At 40.0% G+C, this 19,373-nt stretch overlaps 5 protein-coding genes across 7 annotated transcripts; 3 read left to right on the plus strand and 2 right to left on the minus strand.

Annotated features, from left to right (window-relative positions):
* Positions 1-121: 121 nt before the first annotated feature.
* On the plus strand, positions 122-3,487 carry LOC135172936 (chromosome transmission fidelity protein 18 homolog). Its single transcript, XM_064139460.1, has 2 exons — positions 122-397; positions 580-3,487. Exons 1-2 carry the CDS (start codon positions 313-315, stop codon positions 3,135-3,137), a joined length of 2,643 nt encoding a protein of 880 aa, XP_063995530.1. The 5' UTR covers positions 122-312; the 3' UTR covers positions 3,138-3,487.
* Positions 3,350-7,419, minus strand: LOC135172948 (tubulin beta chain-like). 2 transcript variants are annotated; one of them, XM_064139505.1, is made up of 8 exons: positions 6,494-7,071; positions 5,494-5,570; positions 5,315-5,423; positions 4,728-5,083; positions 4,463-4,630; positions 4,152-4,337; positions 3,647-4,048; positions 3,350-3,557 (listed from the first exon to the last, which is right to left on the minus strand). In XM_064139505.1, exons 1-8 carry the CDS (start codon positions 6,543-6,545, stop codon positions 3,489-3,491), a joined length of 1,419 nt encoding a protein of 472 aa, XP_063995575.1. In that variant the 5' UTR covers positions 6,546-7,071; the 3' UTR covers positions 3,350-3,488. The 2 variants fall into 2 exon arrangements, with proteins under 2 accessions (XP_063995575.1, XP_063995576.1); XM_064139506.1 differs by lacking the exons at positions 5,494-5,570; positions 6,494-7,071 and adding an exon at positions 7,217-7,419.
* A 184-nt stretch (positions 7,420-7,603) lies between these two features.
* Positions 7,604-12,816, plus strand: LOC135172935 (DNA topoisomerase 3-alpha). The gene is made up of 5 exons (XM_064139459.1): positions 7,604-7,934; positions 8,536-8,879; positions 9,412-10,378; positions 10,526-11,369; positions 11,616-12,816. The coding sequence occupies exons 1-5, from the start codon at positions 7,743-7,745 to the stop codon at positions 12,455-12,457; spliced, it is 3,189 nt and encodes a 1,062-aa protein (XP_063995529.1). The 5' UTR covers positions 7,604-7,742; the 3' UTR covers positions 12,458-12,816.
* A 1,094-nt stretch (positions 12,817-13,910) lies between these two features.
* On the plus strand, positions 13,911-16,625 carry LOC135172950 (uncharacterized). 2 transcript variants are annotated; one of them, XM_064139508.1, is made up of 4 exons: positions 13,911-13,994; positions 14,078-14,121; positions 14,216-14,321; positions 14,848-16,625. In XM_064139508.1, the coding sequence occupies exons 3-4, from the start codon at positions 14,217-14,219 to the stop codon at positions 15,799-15,801; spliced, it is 1,059 nt and encodes a 352-aa protein (XP_063995578.1). In that variant the 5' UTR covers positions 13,911-13,994; positions 14,078-14,121; position 14,216; the 3' UTR covers positions 15,802-16,625. The 2 variants fall into 2 exon arrangements, with proteins under 2 accessions (XP_063995578.1, XP_063995579.1); XM_064139509.1 differs by having other exon boundaries at positions 13,972-14,121.
* Positions 16,626-16,700: 75 nt separating this feature from the next.
* On the minus strand, positions 16,701-19,310 carry LOC135172946 (zinc finger protein 436-like). The gene is made up of 2 exons (XM_064139498.1): positions 18,985-19,310; positions 16,701-18,552 (listed from the first exon to the last, which is right to left on the minus strand). Exons 1-2 carry the CDS (start codon positions 19,114-19,116, stop codon positions 17,110-17,112), a joined length of 1,575 nt encoding a protein of 524 aa, XP_063995568.1. The 5' UTR covers positions 19,117-19,310; the 3' UTR covers positions 16,701-17,109.
* Between the last annotated feature and the right edge of the window lie 63 nt (positions 19,311-19,373).

Genomic DNA, 19,373 nt, shown 5'->3' on the forward strand with positions numbered 1-19,373 from the left:
TTTCTGTTTTAATTGCGAATTAATGGAGTACTTCGTTGTATTTAATAATGAGGCGCATATTGATCAATTTATTCGACGAAAAAATCGTGTTTTATCGCTTTGCAGACTATATCGACTAGTCGTATAAATGGTGGTCGATATTTTCCTGAGCGCGGGCTTCCAGAAAATTTGAGATCGTTCATAACCCTCAAAATGATCTGTCAGAATACTCAGGATGAATCTCCCGTGTAATACATATCGCGTCATTTAATACTAATTAAAAAGTGAAATAAAATTTTTGAGTGCTCTGGGAGCTTAAAACTCTCGTTTACAATGGACCCCAGTGAATTCCCCGATTCAGATGAAGAATATGATCTTATACCAACTGACGTATACAAAGCTTCGAAGCTTTCAAGTGGTAAGTTGAATTCATTCACCAAAATTTACCGAATGTTTAGACATTGAACTATCGACGAAAATATTTAAATGCCAATTACCCGAAATCACTACTGTGCAATTGAACACCCGACATTTTTCTGCGTTTGAAATGCTTCGACAATACCAGTCTTTCATCAAAATAAAGTACTTCAATTTTTGTAGGACTCCCACAACCTCCAGCGCAAACAAATGGATCGAGTGCCCCCATCTCCTCACTCTCCGATTTTCCAGACGATGATTTCCCCACCGAGGAAGAGCTCGATTCCCTTCAGGAGTCGTTCCTCACATCTCCAGCAGAGACAACCGCAAAACCTCCTCCAGAGAAGGCGAAGAAACGGACCTTCGACGAGCTCCGAAAGGACGTAGCAGAACTCCTCAAGGATTGTTCATCTACATCTACCTTAGACCTGGAGGATGAAGACCAGTTTGATAGCGGCAGAGAGGACAAAAGGCCCCGCTGGAACCAGCCCGAAGAGCTGATCGAGGCCTTTCGCCAAGAGACCATAAGAAAACGTCTCGTTCAAGAGGGAAAGGACCCCCAGGCAATGAAGATGCCCCAAAGATCGACCCCAAGAGAAACGATATCCTTGAAAATCCCCTCCTGGAATTTCGTGGCCCTGACGCGACCCACAGACTCTCAGAGAATTTATGTTCGACTGCGGCCAAAAAATCCCTCCGAATTTGTGAAAGTGACGCCGACGTCAGGCCTCCTTAATGTCAATTACGAAAATCTGAAGGAAGAGGCGGAGAAAATTCTGGTTGAGAAGGCGAAGAAGGAGAGTCTTCCTCTGCCGCAAGTTCAGGAGGTCTCGGACTCAGTAGATGATGAACTGTGGGTCGACAAATACCGTCCCAGGTCGTACATGGAACTATTATCTGATGAAACCGTCAACCGTGCCTTCTTACATTGGATCAAACTCTGGGACAAAATCGTATTCGGTCGTGAACCAGTCAAGAAGCACGTGCATAAAAAGCCTGTGGAGAAGACTGGATGGAAGAAGTTCGGAAAGAAGGAGGAGGTCGAGCTCGTGGACAAGAGGGGCTTCCCGGTGCACAAGATAGCACTGTTGAGTGGTCCCCCGGGTCTCGGAAAAACAACTTTGGCTCATCTGCTGGCGAAACATGCGGGTTATAATGTCGTGGAAATCAATGCTAGTGATGAGAGGGGTCCAGACGCTTTCAGACAAGCGTTGTTCTCTTCAACTCAGATGAAATCACTGATGGGTGCAAATCCAAGGCCTAACTGTCTTGTTCTAGATGAAATTGATGGGGCTCCAGCAGCGTCGATCGAGCTCCTCCTCAAGTTTGTTCAAGGGAAGTTAACTGCCAAAGGGAGGAAGTCGAAAGAATCTTCTGCCAAGGACAATGAGTACTGCAAGAGACCTGTGATTTGCATTTGCAATGAAGCTTACACCCCTACATTGAGATCTCTTCGGCAAATGGCGTACATAATAAACGTCCCTAAGGTCTCCCCAGCGAATCTAGCAGACCGTCTGGCCACAATAGCCCGCCGTGAGCACGTGAAAGTCGACCAAGGCACGTTAATCCAACTGGTAGAGAGATCCGGCTGTGACATTAGAGCCTGTCTGGGTGCCCTGCAGTATCTGGGCGCAGACTGTGGCAAGGAAAACCACAGTCTAGGAGACAAGGACATGAAGAAGACGATCTTCGAGGCTTGGAGAGAGATCCTGAAGGTTCCCATGGACAGAGCCGGACCTCTGACCCCAAGAATACGAGCCCAAAGAATCCTCGAAGTATCTTACAGTGAGAACTCAGAGCGGTTAACTCAGGGAATTTTTGAAAACTATCCGCCAAACTGCCATGAGAACCTGAGCAAAGTATCGACATCCTTGGAATGGTTCCAATTGTTCGACACGATCACGACACTCATCAACACGAAACAGAATTGGACAGTGGCACCGTATTCTGGCTACTGCTTTGTCGCCTGGCACTTCGGTTTTGCTGGGACAGTTAATCCTAAATTATCATATCCCCATGTAGCTGGAGATGTCTGGCAGAAGATCACCAAGACAATGGGGATATTATCAGTGGCTAGGAAATCACGCGGCCAAGACACTACGACAATTGTCCTGGATACTACGCCCTTTCTGTTTGAAATTCTCAATCCAAAGTTGAGATCGGTGGCAAGCAATCTTTACTCTACGAAAGAAAAAGGTGATCTTGAGAGATTGATAGATGTTATGCTTGATCTGGGTATCTCCTTTGTTCAAGAGAAGAGCGAGGATGGAGCTGTCGATTACAAGATTGAACCCGATCTTTTTGAGGTGGGAATTTTCCCTGATTGCAAGGCTCGAAGGGGACTATCGTATGCTGTTAAGCAGATCGTGGCGCAGGAACTTGAGATGGAAAGACTGAGGAGAGCTGCTGTTACTTGGGGTAGTTCGAATGACACTGAGGAGTTCAAGGATGCTGAAAAAGCTGTGGCACAACCTGAACCGATACCGTCTGCCAGCGCATTTAGGCCGAATCATCTGAACGAGATGCAGAGGATTGTTACTCCTAAAGCGACGAAGTTTAGGAACTTTTTTGAAGCATTTAAGAAACCTGTGGTGAAGAGCAATGTTGAAACTTCACCAAAGGATGAAAAACCTGGGAAGAAGTACAGGAATTTAATTGCTAAGTACGGGGTTTGGTATAAATATAAAGAGGGATTCAGTAATTCCATTCGACGTAAAGTGTCGTTGGAAGATATTTTGTGAAAACATTTTTTTTCGTGATGTGGACAATGTAATTATACTAATAGTTCAGTTTGATAAATGTTCTTTTTATTTATTCAGATAGGTTTGTGAAGGATTGATCGAGAGAATTGTATATTTTAAGAATAAAGACTATCATTGCGGATAATAAACTTTCGAATAAAAAAGATTGAGGTTTGTTTCATTAGTAGCGAATAAAAATGTACTCATTGAAATCGGTCATTATATTTTTTATTCTTTCTACAAAAAAAAGTTATAAAGAAATCAAGTCATCTATTCAATAACAAGGGAAGTCAGTTTTGTATGATAGATTCATCACAAAAAAAGAATAAAAACTTCTGGAAAGATATGACATTACTCTACTCCCTCTTCGTCCATGACTTCTTCGTCATCGAAGGCCTCCTCGTCTTCTGCTGTCGCCTCCTGTAATGATTCAAGAATTATCCAATTACTCAATTCGATTAAAGCGTACCTGAGTTGGTGATTTTAATTGACATAGAGTTGTTAATTACCTGATACTGTTGGTACTCAGATACCAAGTCGTTCATGTTACTTTCAGCCTCTGTGAACTCCATCTCGTCCATGCCCTCTCCCGTGTACCAGTGGAGGAAAGCCTTACGTCTGAACATGGCAGTAAACTGCTCGCTGATGCGTTTGAAGATCTCCTGAATAGCTGTTGAGTTACCGATGAAGGTGGCAGACATTTTAAGACCTTTGGGAGCAATGTCACACACAGCAACTTTGACATTATTGGGAATCCATTCCACAAAATAGGCAGAATTTTTGTTTTGAATGTTTAACATCTGTTCGTCCACTTCCTTCATCGACATTTGGCCTCTGAATATTGCAGCCACTGTCAAGTAACGACCGTGACGAGGATCGCACGCTGCCATCATGTTCTTGGCATCGAACATCTGCGGAAAATTCAAGGAAAGATGTGAATAGGTTTTTCTTATTTTTTTAATTTTCAATAAACCGATGAAAATTGTAGAGGAATATGGAAAAATTAATATTCACTTGTTGTGTCAGTTCTGGAACCGTTAGAGCGCGATACCCTTGACTTCCTCTGGCAGTCAGTGGAGCGAAACCTGGCATGAAGAAATGAAGACGTGGGAATGGTACCATGTTCACTGCCAATTTACGCAGATCAGCGTTTAACTGGCCTGGGAACCTCAGGCATGTAGTCACACCTGACATTGTAACCTGAAAAATTAATGGAAACAATTGAATATATCAACAAGTGTTTCACCGGGATAATGTATTAGATTTAGTTTCCAAATATATCAGATTTTATACTTTTTAATAGCGCATTTGTAGAATTAACTTACTGAAACGAGATGATTTAGGTCACCATAAGTGGGTGAAGTCAACTTCAGTGTCCTGAAGCAAATGTCGTAAAGTGCTTCGTTGTCAATACAGAAAGTCTCGTCAGTATTTTCTACCAGTTGGTGCACTGATAGGGTGGCATTGTAGGGCTCAACAACGGTATCTGATACCTAAAAGATTGAGAAATTAAATGAACATCAATTACTTATTTGATTGATTAACCAATTAATTTCGGATATTCATCATCACATTAACTTCATTAATTACCTTTGGCGATGGAACAACACTAAACGAATTCATGATACGATCTGGATATTCTTCTCTGACTTTTGAAATTAAAAGTGTTCCCATGCCGGATCCAGTGCCACCACCGAGGGAGTGAGTCAACTGGAATCCTTGGAGACAGTCACATCCTTCTGCTTCTTTACGCACAACCTCGAGAACAGAATCTATGAGCTCTGCTCCCTCTGTGTAGTGCCCCTTAGCCCAGTTATTACCAGCTCCACTTTGTCCAAAAACAAAATTGTCGGGTCTGAAGATCTGACCGATGGGACCACTTCGAATGGAGTCCATGGTACCTGGCTCGAGGTCCACGAGAATAGCACGAGGAACATATTTGTTATCTGTTGACATAAGTTTCACGAAAATTAACCTGCAGTATTTAAAAAATATCTCAAAAACTAATGGGTTTACAGAAAAATATCAGAAAATTTTTTTGGCTCGTGGAAATACAGATACGAAATAACATTAATAAATTTAAGAAAAATATGATGGGAGTTTTCTCTTCAAAACATTTTTCCTTATAGACATAATTACTTAATTTTAATTCATAGTAAAGGTTTTTTTCTACTAACTTCCTGCTTCGTTGTAATAAACATTGATCCTCTCTAGCTGGAGATCATTCGTGCCGACGTATCTACCAGTCGGGTCGATGCCATGCTCGTCAGAAATTATCTCCCAAAACTGCAAAGTGATTAAACAAGAAACAATTGAACATCAGTCTGAACATTGAAAACAAATGAGTACAACATACTCCATTTATTTCTGAGCCTTCAGCAGAAACTCTTCTAAGCGAAATGCGCTCTCTCCAGAGATTACCAAGAAGTTTTCCTTTGCAATGTGAAAAAAGCAGAAGTGTGAGAAGTTTTACTCGGGCCGGGGGACCGGTTGCAATACAACTAAATCGATTTTCACGTCAGGTAAAAATAAATTAGAAACTAAGTAATCTTGATAATAATTTCTCTCAGGAGACAACTTGAAGAGAAAATTTGTCTGAAGAATTTCGAAACTCTCCCCGAGAATCAATATCATCTTGGTAATGAATGCAGTCAAGAAAAAATTTCACAATTTTTTTCTGCTACAGAAATGGATTAATGAGATGTGTCTCGACACCATTTCTCTAAAAAAAAAAAACTAATAGAAGTCGGAGGTCTTTTTTTCCTCTTCAACTCGCCATTACAACATAACATATAAGTGATGAGTAATTCGCAGGAATAAATCACATGATTTTATTTCCAAAGAAGACACCCCATGCAAAGAAAATCTTGACAATATCTCAACTTTATCATCCTATGATTCCACCTCTTCCAAATTACCAGATTATCTCCATAAATTATTGTTTAAAAGCATCAAAAACTTCTGCAACGATCATTTTCCCCAAATATTACTCTCCCAAAAATAATATGACCCAATTCAAAAGACGAAATCGTTTATGGCGCCCATTACTTTTCAACAGAGACTATTAGGAACGATGGCATTTATGGGGGCGATGATCCTCGGGCCCCCATTTCTCAGTCTGACGCAATTAAAAAAATTCAGTCGAGAAGGAGACATTCAAGAAGACTAACTCTACATTCTCAACAATCAATTTGCCCTTCCAAACCCGTTGGAGACTCCCGGACACTCTCACCTCTCCTGAATACATAAAACTCTGACAGTGAATATGAGAAACGTTTCGTCATGTGACCGGCGTATATAACGGCTTAGTACATGACGCTTTCGCATCTCTATTGAAGACTCTCGAAGCCTCTTACCTTCCCCGAATACACGAGAATTCAAATAAAATCGAAAATAACATCTGCGCATGTACTAACGTCTCGTCTATTCGAATAACACGCATGTCACTTATACCCAGGTCTTTCCGAGCACTACCTAACACCCCAGTTATTTCAAGCGCATTCCAAAATCCCTATCGTCTCTTCTCTCTAATTTTCACCGATCATTTCTGGTCTTTACACCAGTACACCAGCACAACAATCCTCAAATAATTCTCAATCCTCGACAGATAAGATGTTTATCTTTGTACGCAGAAATTATCGCTCAATAGTATTTCACCCGTATCGAAAAATTCACAATTCCACGAATCCATGACACACATTAGTCACATGCATTTTTTTTTTATTCGCCACATTCCATCCTATTCCTATCGATGGAAAAATATCTATTAATAAGGTCACCACGTGTTGGAGATTCAAATAAAATGGAGTACAACAAAATACATGAACTGAAAGAAAAAGAAATAAATGATTTTAGTAGCACAAAAATATGAATAACATTACAACAATTAAAGAATGTTGAAAAATTAAATTTATAAATTAATATTCAACGATGAAATATTCTAACAGACATTTTAAATGTGCTGGGACGCTTAATTAATTCAATTAAACGTTACAGCATCCCAGGATGGGGGGCACGCCGTGAAAAATGGCAAGCATCCGTTGGAAAATATTCAATTTGAATTAAATAAAAAATCTGACCTTGGAACCAATTTGGTTGCCGCACTGTCCGGCCTGCAAATGCACAATTTCCCTCATTATCAGGTCGTTGAGATTGTTCCTTGAATGATCAAAGTGATGAGGGGAAAACTAATGGTTCTCGCCACGGGGACCTGATTTTTCTGGAAGTTTAACTGCAGTGAAAATTGGGAGTTATGTTTGATCCTATTCTCTCGGTGAGTGCAACTTCAACTATTCAAGGGAAGCAAGAAGCAATCCAATCAAAGTGCTTCAGCGGAAAATCTGCGTGCAACGACAATCGCACTGTTGTGTGACACACGAGAACTAGAGATGACCTCTTATGTTTGAGCGAAAGACCGCCAAATGTTCTTAACAGTGTTTACGAAGACAATTGGAGGGAATTTCATGATAAATTGGTTCAGAGTATTTTGTGGGAGTTGCAGGTGATTATTTGTGGAAATAATTGACAATTGACAGAGTTAATGAATTGTTTGAGAGTGCTGTCACTGCCACGTAATGTTGAGACGTCCTAACCTCAAAATAAAGTATGCGGTTTCGGTTTTTTGGTGTTTGTTTGGACATTAGGAGGAATTTTAATGAGCAAATAAGGGGTTTCTGTGAGAAATTGGTGGCCAGTGAGGGGAAGGGTGGGAACGTTATGAAGGTTTTAAATGTCGCAGAGAAAAACGATGCCGCGAAGAATATCGCTGGGTTGTTGTCCAGGGGAGTGTCGAGACGGGTGAGTATGCGCATTTGTGTTTTGTCGGTTGCAGATTAAAACTCATGATTTTTATGAGACAGATGAGAACAATTTTGGAGTGACAATTTTTTATAGGACAATTCACTCTGTAAACAAATTTATTAATTAAAATTGGATTATGTCCCTTAGACTTTACGTGATTAGATAAAATGTATTGAAGATTTTAATTCATTTAGACCGGTTTATCCTGTCGTATTTATGAATTATATTCTTCCTTTAAAATATGAAATCAAGCGAGCGATCTGGTGAAAAATTCAACAAAAGCAGGTGTCATTTTAGGGGATGAAAGTGGTCCAATCGTCGTGCGGCGCATAAATCCGGCCGACCTAGATCACTCGATCGGATTTTTGACAATCAGAACAGTTTTAAATGTTCTCAAGGCATATAGACATCAATGGGAAAATATCCCCTTTATTGATACCATATTCTTCCACAGAAAAATATTTTAGGACGCGCTTTTTCCATTTATTTCGCATGTCCATTCAATCATGTCCGATTGAAACACATTTGTCTTGTATTGTCACTTCTCTTAAGTTTGATAGAATTCAATCAATCTACTATGCAATTTTATCTCGAATAGAGAGAAGGGCTATCGAAATACAACAAGATCTACGAATTTGAGACTAATTTATGGAACCAAAACTGCACGATGGTGATGACCTCAGTCTCGGGTCATTTACTGAATTACGATTTCGTGGGAGCTTATAGGAAATGGCAGGGATGCCACCCCCTCTCGCTCTTCGACGCGCCTGTCGCGAAACAGTGCTTGGAAGATTACCAGAAGATCAAGAAGACGATTGAAAGGGAGGTGAGGCCCTGCGGGGCTCTCATTATCTGGACTGATTGCGATAGAGAGGGGGAGAACATTGGTTATGAGATTATTCAAGTCTGCCAGGCTATTAAACCAAACATCAGAATTTACAGGTGATTAATTAATTCGATTGCATCTATCCGCAGACGCAACTATGCGGAGTAGAAGACATGTGAAAAAATAAATTTACTCGTTCATTTATTCATTTTATTGCTCTTTTTTATATTGTGAATTATCGCAGAGAGAAGATGTGCAAAGAAATTTATTCACAACTTTACGCGGAAAGTACAGTTTTTTTTACTTTGAAAATTTTGTTGCTATTTTTAATTTTAGAACATATTGTATGACAAGATGGCTATCTATTCGTGATATTCTATCTAAATTAATTCATCGAAATCCCTAATTAATCTAAATTAAACATCAATAAGAAGGGCCACCTTTTTGGTAATTTATCTAGTAACAACAATGGTAAAATATGAGAATTAATTTTGTAATTGTGGAATGTGAAAAGGCTGTCAAACAAAACACGAATATTTTCCCATCTTAGTCATAAACATTCAATTTGTCCGACACTTTTATTATCAAAATAAACGGACTAAATATTTGCCCATTTAACAAACGTCTACATAACCCCTTCGTTCCCAGGGCGACGTTCTCCGAGATAACAGCAACATCGATAAGACGAGCAATCCAAAACTTGGGAGAGCCAAACAAGCAAGTAAGCGATGCAGTGGACGTCCGTTCAGAGCTAGATCTTCGAATAGGTGCAGCCTTCACTCGTTTCCAAACCCTTCGTTTACAAAAGGTCTTTCCAAATACTCTAGCCGACATGCTCATAAGCTACGGGAGCTGTCAATTTCCCACCCTGGGTTTTGTTGTCGAAAGATTCCTGGCCATTGAGCGCTTTAAATCCGAGCCGTACTGGAAGCTCAAGGTCAGCGATGACCACGACAACATAAACGTGGAATTTCGTTGGGCAAGACATAGATTATTTGAGAAGACTCCTTGCCAGGTATTCCTGGACATTTGTCTGGAGAATCCTGACGCAACAGTCGACAAAATCATGACTAAACCCAAGAGCAAGTGGCGCCCAGTGCCCTTGGATACGGTAGAGCTAGAGAAACAAGGGTCCCGAAAACTCCGGCTGAATGCTAAGGAGACTATGAGAATAGCAGAGAGACTGTACACACAGGGATTTATCAGCTATCCCAGAACTGAAACCAATATATTTCCTCAGGGCTTGAATCTTCAGCCTCTCGTGGAACAGCAAGCTAATCATCCTGAGTGGGGGGAATTTGCACAACGAGTTCTTAATGACGGAATTACACCAAGACAGGGCAAGAAGAGCGACCAGGCTCATCCTCCCATTCATCCAACGAAATTCACGGACACGCTTCAAGGAAATGAGGCGAGAGTCTATGAGTTTGTGGTGAGGCATTTTCTCGCCTGTATTTCGAAGAATGCCGAGGGCTTCGAAACAACTGTGGAGATTAATATTGCTGGGGAGAAATTCACGACGAGTGGACTTCAGATCACTGCGAAGAATTATCTGGATGTTTATATCTATGAGAAGTGGAATGCTAAGGAGATTCATCTGTATCAAGAACGGCAGGTCTGTCATTCATTCAAAGATATAACGCAAATGACCGGTAAAATGACTAAGATAATTGATTAGAAATAATAAAGTATATTTTTTTTTATAAATATCAACTTTTCTGATTGTTATCAATGAAATAGTTTGAAATATTATCCTTCGCAGGTCTTCAGACCAACGGATATATTAATGGTCGAGGAGAAGACCTCTCCTCCGAACCTCCTAACAGAAGCCGATCTGATCGCGTTGATGGACAAGCACGGCATTGGCACTGATGCAACCCACGCCGATCACATCGACACGATAAAATCCCGTCAGTACGTGGGTATACGGGACAATCAGTACCTGATCCCCGGAAAATTGGGAATTGGACTGGTGATGGGTTACGATAACATGGGTTTCCAGATGTCAAAGCCCAATCTCCGAGCTGAGCTCGAGAATGACTTGAAACTCATTTGCGATGGTCAGAAGACCCCACAGGAGGTTTTGCAGATACAAATAGACAAGTACAGAGAGGTGTTCAGAATTGCACTTGGCCGTGCCAATTTAATTGACACAGCCTTGTCGGAGTACTTAGATGAGAGACCAACTGATGCTCCTGAGCTAGACATGACAGAGCCACCTGAAGAGGTGGTCATATTCAAATGTCCCAAGTGTAGCAGCAATATGACGTTGAAGGACAAACGAACTGGAGGTGGCAAGTACATTGGGTGCATGGGATTTCCAGGCTGTACCAATGCCATTTGGTTCCCTGAAACAGTGACTGGGGTTGAGGTTCTTCCAGACTCGTGCAACAGGTGTCAGGGTTTCAGAAAATTGAGGGTAATGATTCGACCTGGGACTGTTCCATTATTGGGGTCTCAGGTGGATACCTGTGTTGGGGGGTGTGATCAAATGTTTAATGAGATCATGGGGATTCGGGAGACAACCATCAAGAGGGGAGCTGGCCTTCCAGACAGTGGATATGGGAGCAATCAGAACACGCAGAGATCTCAGAGATCTACATTAGGTAATACCAAGGGATAGCCAATTTTTTTAATGCTTGGAATAACAAATTACGTTTCATAAATTCTAGGAATTCCATCAAATTGACAAATCGGCTGATTTGTCCATTGAAAATGTAAAGGCCCCCTCTTTCAATCTCTTAAATCAATTTCCTTCTGCAAAATTCGAAATATTCTTTATAATATTAATTCTCCCTCAGTAGTATGAATTCATGTTTTTCCTAGATATTATACTATTATACTATATCCAGGTTCTGTTGGTGCCCAGAGCAGACCCATCGGAGGTGTTCCTCCAGGCCCATCAACCCAGAGCACAGGTCCAAGACCACCACCTGCACCTCCCCGTCCACCAAACCCAGGACCCCGGGGACCGCCTGGCAACACCAGAAACTCCAAACGCAGCAGTGATAGTCGATCCGACCCCCCAGGTTCCAAAAAACCCAGAGTGGCGCCTTCCGCACCAACTAGTATCTCTCAACCTCCCCAAAATGGTGTTCACGCCTTCATGTGCGATTGTCGTCAGCCAGCTATCCCGTTGACCGTTAGAAAAGAGGGTCCCAACCAGGGTAGAATGTTTTATAAATGTAGTAAGCCTAAGGACACGGGTTGTAACTTCTTCCTCTGGGCTGACGATGCAAATCATGGAGAACATCAACCCCCATCCCCTATAAGAAATCAGCCGACCAGATTCGGTAATGATCCTCCTCCTCGAGATGGTCATAGCAATCATAATCAAGGGAATGATAATGCCCCGCAGTGTCAGTGTGGAGAGCCAGCTCGGAAATTAACTGTTAGGAAGGAGGGGCCTAATCAAGGAAGACAATTTTGGGGCTGTCCGAAAGGGATGGGTAGCACTTGTAACTTTTTCATTTGGGCGGATGGAGATGGAGAGAATCGTCCTGGTGGTGGTGGTGGTGGCGGTGGCGGTGGCGGCAGTGGTGGTGGTGGTGGCGGTGGCAGCAGAGGTGGCAGAGGGGGTAGGGGTGGAGGAAGAGGCGGCCGAGGAGGAGCAGGCGGAACTAGGGCTAAAAGAAAATGTGGGGTGTGTGGGGTGGAGGGTCACACCAAGAGAACCTGCCCTCAAAATAAATAAAATGGCTAGTCTATATTCTCTTAGGTCTACGTTGAACTGTGTTCAGGAGATTTATTATTTACACAAAGAGTAATGCTACAATATTTGTATGAATCCAGTGCCTTAATCTGTGAGAATTGTGATAATTATTTAGGAGACATTGACGACGGAGCTGAGGATCTTGAGTTGTGGCCCTCGAAGGGTACTTTGACTATGTAAATATGATTATATTGAATTTGAAATGGGGAGGGTTAGAAAGATCAGCTGGGATCTGGTTATTTTACAAGTGTTAACAAATCGATTTCAAATCTGGAGGAATTTCTTCTGATTGAGAGTAGATCAATTATTATTTTCAATAAATTAATTTGTTCTTTTGGCTACACAGTCTTTTGCTTATTTTTTTGGGTACGGAAAAATAACTTGTTGAGCTTCCCATCAAAGCCCTTTCTTCATTAATAAAACGACAGGACAATCATTTCCGAGATCTTGACAGCTTTGCTTTGAGACTTTCGAGTTCGTTTTTATGTAGTTCTGCCTCAACTGTTGTCTCTGTGATCTGCAAAAGATTGTTGTGTCATACTCTAATATATTTTTCAATTGAAAGATTGAATTTATCAGTAAATTTATGTGAGTTCCATTTCTCACCATATCTAATAGCAGAGCAAACTTTATTTTCAATAAATTATTTTCTTCTTCGAGTCGTCGAACTTCTTTTTTTAATTTCTCATTCTCTTTAAAGGTGCCTCCGACTTTTCCAGTTTCTGAAATTGAAGTAATAATCCCATACTTGATCAGTCATGTTAATTTTTTTTATTCATTTAAATTGAAAATATCTGAACAGTAAATAAGCAAATATTTTCGTTGAAATAATGAGAAATATTTTGAATAAATTACCTGGAATCCAATTGCCACCGTCAAAAGTTGCTTCCTGTTCTCCCAATCGAATTGTAATAGCTCCGATATCCGGCCCAAGTTCCCTCTCAATTCTCTTTGGGCTCAAGTCTTTATTAGCCAAAGACACCGACGCTTTTCTAATTGGTGTTTTTTTCGGTGAAAATTTATTCGTAAAAAATGGCATTTTATTTATTATGCCTGAACCTTCACGTAATTCACGATTATCACAAGTTTAATTATTCAATTTCGTATGATTTATCCATTAAAAGGCTTTTTTATGGCATTGAAGGTGTTTCCGACAGACATTTGTTTATAAACACAAATGGAATTCCATAAAAACTCCACAAAACATTGAAAGTTGTGTAATTTACTGCAAGATGGCACCAATGACGAATTCCGCTCACTAATCCCTTTGGAAAAAGCACTATTTAGGAGGAAAAACTCATTTTTACCAATGAAAAAGGGAATGCAAAATATTTCTATCAGGGTTTACATTATAAATTAAATAAAATCCTCGTTCAATTGCATAGTACCATGAGTACATTCGAAATCCGAAGCGCCCCGAGCTGTCCCGACCCGCGGGGACGCTTAGTCATTCAATATGGCCGCTTGATCTCCCGTCGTTGGTGTTTATTCTGTTGAACATGCGGTCACTATTAAACCGGTAAAATTAGTATAAACAATATTCCGAGCATTTAGAAGATACAAACAAGAACTAAGAATAATGTATATATTGTAATTTTTAAGGCACCACATGACTGTTGAGTGTGCCCACCTGACACACGATAAAAGTAAATATTTCACGCTAACGATTCCAAACGTTTTCGTTTTTAACCTCAACAACCGGGGTAACGATAGGTTTGTTTATTAATTTTTCTGTTCTAGGATGGATGAGTACTGTCCATTGTGTCGTAAGATGGGCAACTACAAAAAGATAAGGGCTATACAGGTGAATCACGATGAGGCAGTTTGGCTGTGTGAAGAGGAAAAGGTAAGCAATTCTGTGGAAATTCTACAAAGAGAAAAATTCGGTTAATCGTACAACTTTTGCGACTTTTTACAAAAAAAGAATGGAATGGAATTATCATTCTGAGTATTCATGATTGGTTGAACAAACAATGTGAATTGACAACCCTGAATATATTTCTAGTCCAACATGACATGAAAATGATTTTCATGTGGAAGACAAAAATACACGAAATAATTAATGTGATTATTGCGCAGCCTATTTGTTCATGATATTTAGGAGTTAGTGAGACAAAATGGACATTGATATTTTTTTTCGAGGAGAAACATTTTTTTCACCTATGAAAATTGAAAGTCTGAGCAAAACTAAACTAAAAGTTGATAATTATACTCGAATAATAATTTTCACTCGAATAATAGTTTGAGTGTGTTGGCGTGAGACACTTGAATTTAGAATGAAATATTGAAATGCACGTGTTGGCTAATCCGGTCTGATTTAGTCAGTTTCGTTCAGGATTTACGGAATAATAAATATGACTATTTTCTTCCAGTGTCCCTGGCCCTTCGGCTACGAGGAGTTCAAGTTCATTCCCCGAAGGATAGAAGAATTATCGAAAGCGAGCTGTTCAAGGAGTGAACTCGGTAAGAATAAGGAAACTACATTCATCTCTACTCAACTGGGTGTTTACACACCCCCTGTAACTCCCAGCAACGAGGGTTCCTCAAAAGACAGTGGAAAAATCGATAATTTGGGGGTGACGACCCCAAGTACTATGACTTTCCCTGTCACCGGTAAAATCAGCCCGACATACAGATCTAGGGCAGTCGTCACCCACCATAGAATCAAAGAGGAGAGCCCGCAAGGGTCCCACGAAAAATTATCAGAGCCAGTCTCAAGTATCTTTGACATCGATAGTTCAGTACCAGTTGGGAAATTTGGAATCACGGTGATGCAACAGCCTTCCATTTGTGATAGTAACAAAGTGCAACATGATTTTAAGTCTAAACTCGTCAAAAGAAAAATGACAAAGGTCCCTCAGATCAGATCTATTGAGACAATTCCGAGTAATTTAATTAAGATCGAGGTGAAAGAGGATTTGTCAACTAATTTAATAGTTTCAAACGTTCCAATTAGTTCTTCAAAAGATAATTATGCAAGCCCTGGGTGCGCAACAAGTACTCCCCAAGGGCCTCCACCGTCAAAGACTCTTGATTTAGAAAATATTAATTCAATGCCTGAAGTACCAAAGAGGATTCTCAAACTTTCCGATGATAAAATTGAAGAGAAATCTGCTCTTGAGGAATTCTCTCATCAAATGTTAGGTGATAATCTCGAGCAATCGAATGACTATTTAAAAATGATGAACTTTGAGGGGGGAAATGAGGCTATGGATAACTCAGGTCAAGTGGGTCTTAGTGGAATTTTCGAGGAACTGCTGGTGGGAAATTTGCAAAATGTGACTCAGGAAATTGATGATGACTGGTTGAAGTCCATGCTGGTATAGACGTTGTTAGAGTAATGCAGAGAAGGATGGAACACGTTCCCCAATACTGATCCATTGAGGCTATCCCCAATCAAGATTCAGACTAGTCCATAGAAAGGTAATTACGAAGCCTCTGAGTGTGTAATGAAAACTCCCCAAGGGTCTGCGCTACCAGGACTTACTTTCTGCACAATATTGATGAAAAACACTTCAACACTTGTTGAACTTGGGGACAAAATATTAGGGGATAGCCTCTTGGAATCAAATGATTAATTAGAAATGACGAAATTGGAGGGAAACAGTGATGCCATGGATTGCTCTGGTCAAAGGGGTCTCGCCAAATTTTTCAGGGAGTTGGTGCTGGACAATTAGCAGAATGTGATTTAGGAAATTGATGCTAACAGACTCAAGACACTGCAGGAATACACTCACTCAGGGATAGCAACGGGAAGTACTTCTACTTGTTCGTTAGGTTTTCGTTTCAGTGAATTGTATTTTTAATGGAGACTTTAGCAATTCAGGTGTACAAAAATGAAGCTCACACACTTAGGCTGTTTAGTGATTACGAATAATCTAAGGATTTTTGTACGCTATATTTTTGCAAGGGCAATGATCCAATGAGCATGCGAATGTTGACTGCAGTATTCAAATCTTCACATGTTTTACTCATTAACTTCATTTCCGTTTAGATGACATATTGACATTAATATTTTTAATCAATTACATAGGATTGAGGGTAACATTGAAGTCTTGTGAATAGATTATCAATTTAGCAAATATTTTGGTTTTGACGTTAATAGGTGAAACGTGTGAGATGAGTGTAAATAAATATTGTTATGAGTTAACTGACGTTTACGATTAATCACATGAGATTTTTCTATTTTTCTTCAAAGGTACCGGAAAGGGAAGCAAATAACTAGTCTGTCAATGAAATTTCGATTTATTGACTACCTATTTTTTCAGTTATGGGTTTTTCATAATTTAAAAAAATACAAAAATATCGTGTTTTAGCTAGTATCACATATTCACTGGTTAGTATTGAATAATAGAAAAATTTCAAGTGAAACTGAAATTCGTTCAATCATTAATGTTCGCTAAAGTTTGGATCCGGGTTTCACCAGCAGTTTTAAGTTGCTGTCAAACCCTTTCATAAAATTAGGTTTTTACGTGATTTTAAATTAATACATTGCACAAGGCAATACCTCATCCACAATAATCATTGTTTGTAGATATTCATGGGAATACCATCCAGAGTCTTATGGTATTAATTGTAGATTCACTCTGTTATATTTCCTCATTAATTTCGCTTTCACAGGTGCCAGTGAATGATCAGTCATTAATTTTCGTTTCATCTTCCATTTTTTCATCCTCTCCTAGACTCGGTCCTCGATTTTTATGTTTCCTTTCATAATGCTTCGTCAAATTTCCCTTCTGTGTGAATTTAGAATCACATATTCCACATGAATATGGTCTCTGTCCAGTATGAATCATGACATGTTGTTTCAAATTGTACAGTGAGTAAAATCCCTTGAAGCAAAATGCACATTTGTGAGGTCTCTCGAATGTGTGGTGTCTCCTGATATGATCAGTCAACTCCGAGCGTTTCCTGAAGCTCTCGTTACAATGATCGCACTTTCTTGGTTTTCCACCTCCATGTCCCGCCCTGTGCAATACCATCTCCTCGTATTCATAAAAACTCCGTCCACAAATCTCACAAGTATGCGGTTTCGTCCCTTCCTTATGAATTTTTAAATGTTTCATTTTATTCGCCTTCTGCGAGAATTTTTTGTCACAAATTTCACAGGTGTAGGGTTTGTCACCGGTGTGCACTCTCTGATGCTGCTTCAGGGCCACCAATTGCGCGAACGACTTGTCGCAGATCTCGCAGATGAAGGGCTTTTCACCTGTATGAGTTCTCATGTGCTTCTCCATGTCACTGGGACGAAGGAAGGGCTTCTCGCAGAATTTACAACGGTAACGGGGGTTCTCGTGGAACTTTCGGTGGAAATTCAACTGGCCCATCATCGCGAATCTTCTGTTACAGGTCTCGCAGGCAAATGGACGCTCTTTTGTATGTACTGACATGTGACGTTTCAGGAGAGATGGACGTGAGAATTTGGCATTGCATTTAGAACATTCAGTTACTTTCTCGGGTTTGATTTTACTCGCTGATTGTTCAGAAAAACTTGGGCTTGATTTCAGTATTTCAGGGGAAATCCTCTTTTCTTTATTTTCATCTGATGGTGTTTCCTTAGATGTGGCATTGTTGATGTCTTCTGAGAGGAACTCCTTCTCGGGGGAATTACTACACTTCGTGCAGTGCATTGAGGCAGCATCCAAGTCCGAAAATAATTTGTTACAGTGCAAACATTTGTATTCGTAAATTGTGTTCTGGAATCCAGCTTTTAGGGAAATCGTGGGATCCTGTGGGACGTCTAGAGACTCTTCCACTTGATTTTTTGGAGTAAACATGGGTTGGTTGGAGGGCGCGTTCAGGAGTACTAAGGATTTCGTTTTGCTATCTATGAAGTCCGGGTTTTTTGAAGTATTTTGGGAATAATGACGAGGAACCAATGATGAGTCACGATCCTGAATTTTTTGGCTTAGTTTTTCACCCTTCGTCAGGCGATTCTCTGAATTATTTGAATGTTGACAGCTTTGTGATAAATTGTAGTGACTCCTCAAGCATTTCTCCCGGAAATCGTAGAAACGTGTGATTTCCTCGCTGCAATTTTTGCAGATTTTCGCGGAAAATGATGTGGTGGATTCAATCTGAAAATTAGCCCATTTGAGGTGTTGATTTGAGGACAAAGTAGTATTAAAATATTATGATTATCCCTCATTCTATAAAAATTATTATAATATTATTTTTTTATTGACTTCAAGACAATATTTAGATTTTCTTTGAAATAACTTGTATAACAAATTTATATTTGTCATTTACTTGGACACGTCCTCGTCTTGCGTCAACGTATTAGAGTTATTCGTGCACATTATTGTTCAGGATCTTTTACTCTTTAAATGCATTTATTTATTTTAAAAGGTGGTTTTACAATCGGGAATCTCTTTATCGGCCGAGCCAACAATGTTCCTAACCTCAATATTTTCTGCATCGTAAGAAAATCAATTGTTTTGTTCACAAAAATAAATATTAGTTTGATCATTTTTCTATTAATACTACTAATGAATGTGAAAATGATTTACCGGAAGAGACAGGCAGATCATGATTTTAGTGGAGAGTAACGGCTCGCCGTTGATGGACTTCGAAAATATTGACAAGAAAGTCTCGTCTAGGTTGTTCAGACACAGCCGACAGTTATTGTCACACTCATTCATGTTGGACTTGTGGACTGATTTAATTGTATTTGGAATTGAATTTTATGACTGCAACACATTTATAAATTAAAGTAGTTATTTTTTTGAGGTACACCATGTGATCAACAATGGATATGTCATCTTTACCCAGCTATGTGCACATGGCGCCATTGTCGGGCAATAAGAGTACTAAGGACTAATTGGAAAAGAATATAGATGTTGAGAGGAAGAATCACTTTCTGGATTTAAAAATATTGGCAGTTTTTGAATCCCAAGAA

This window comes from Diachasmimorpha longicaudata, chromosome 2 (assembly GCF_034640455.1).
Source record: "Diachasmimorpha longicaudata isolate KC_UGA_2023 chromosome 2, iyDiaLong2, whole genome shotgun sequence".
NCBI lineage: Eukaryota > Metazoa > Arthropoda > Insecta > Hymenoptera > Braconidae > Diachasmimorpha > Diachasmimorpha longicaudata.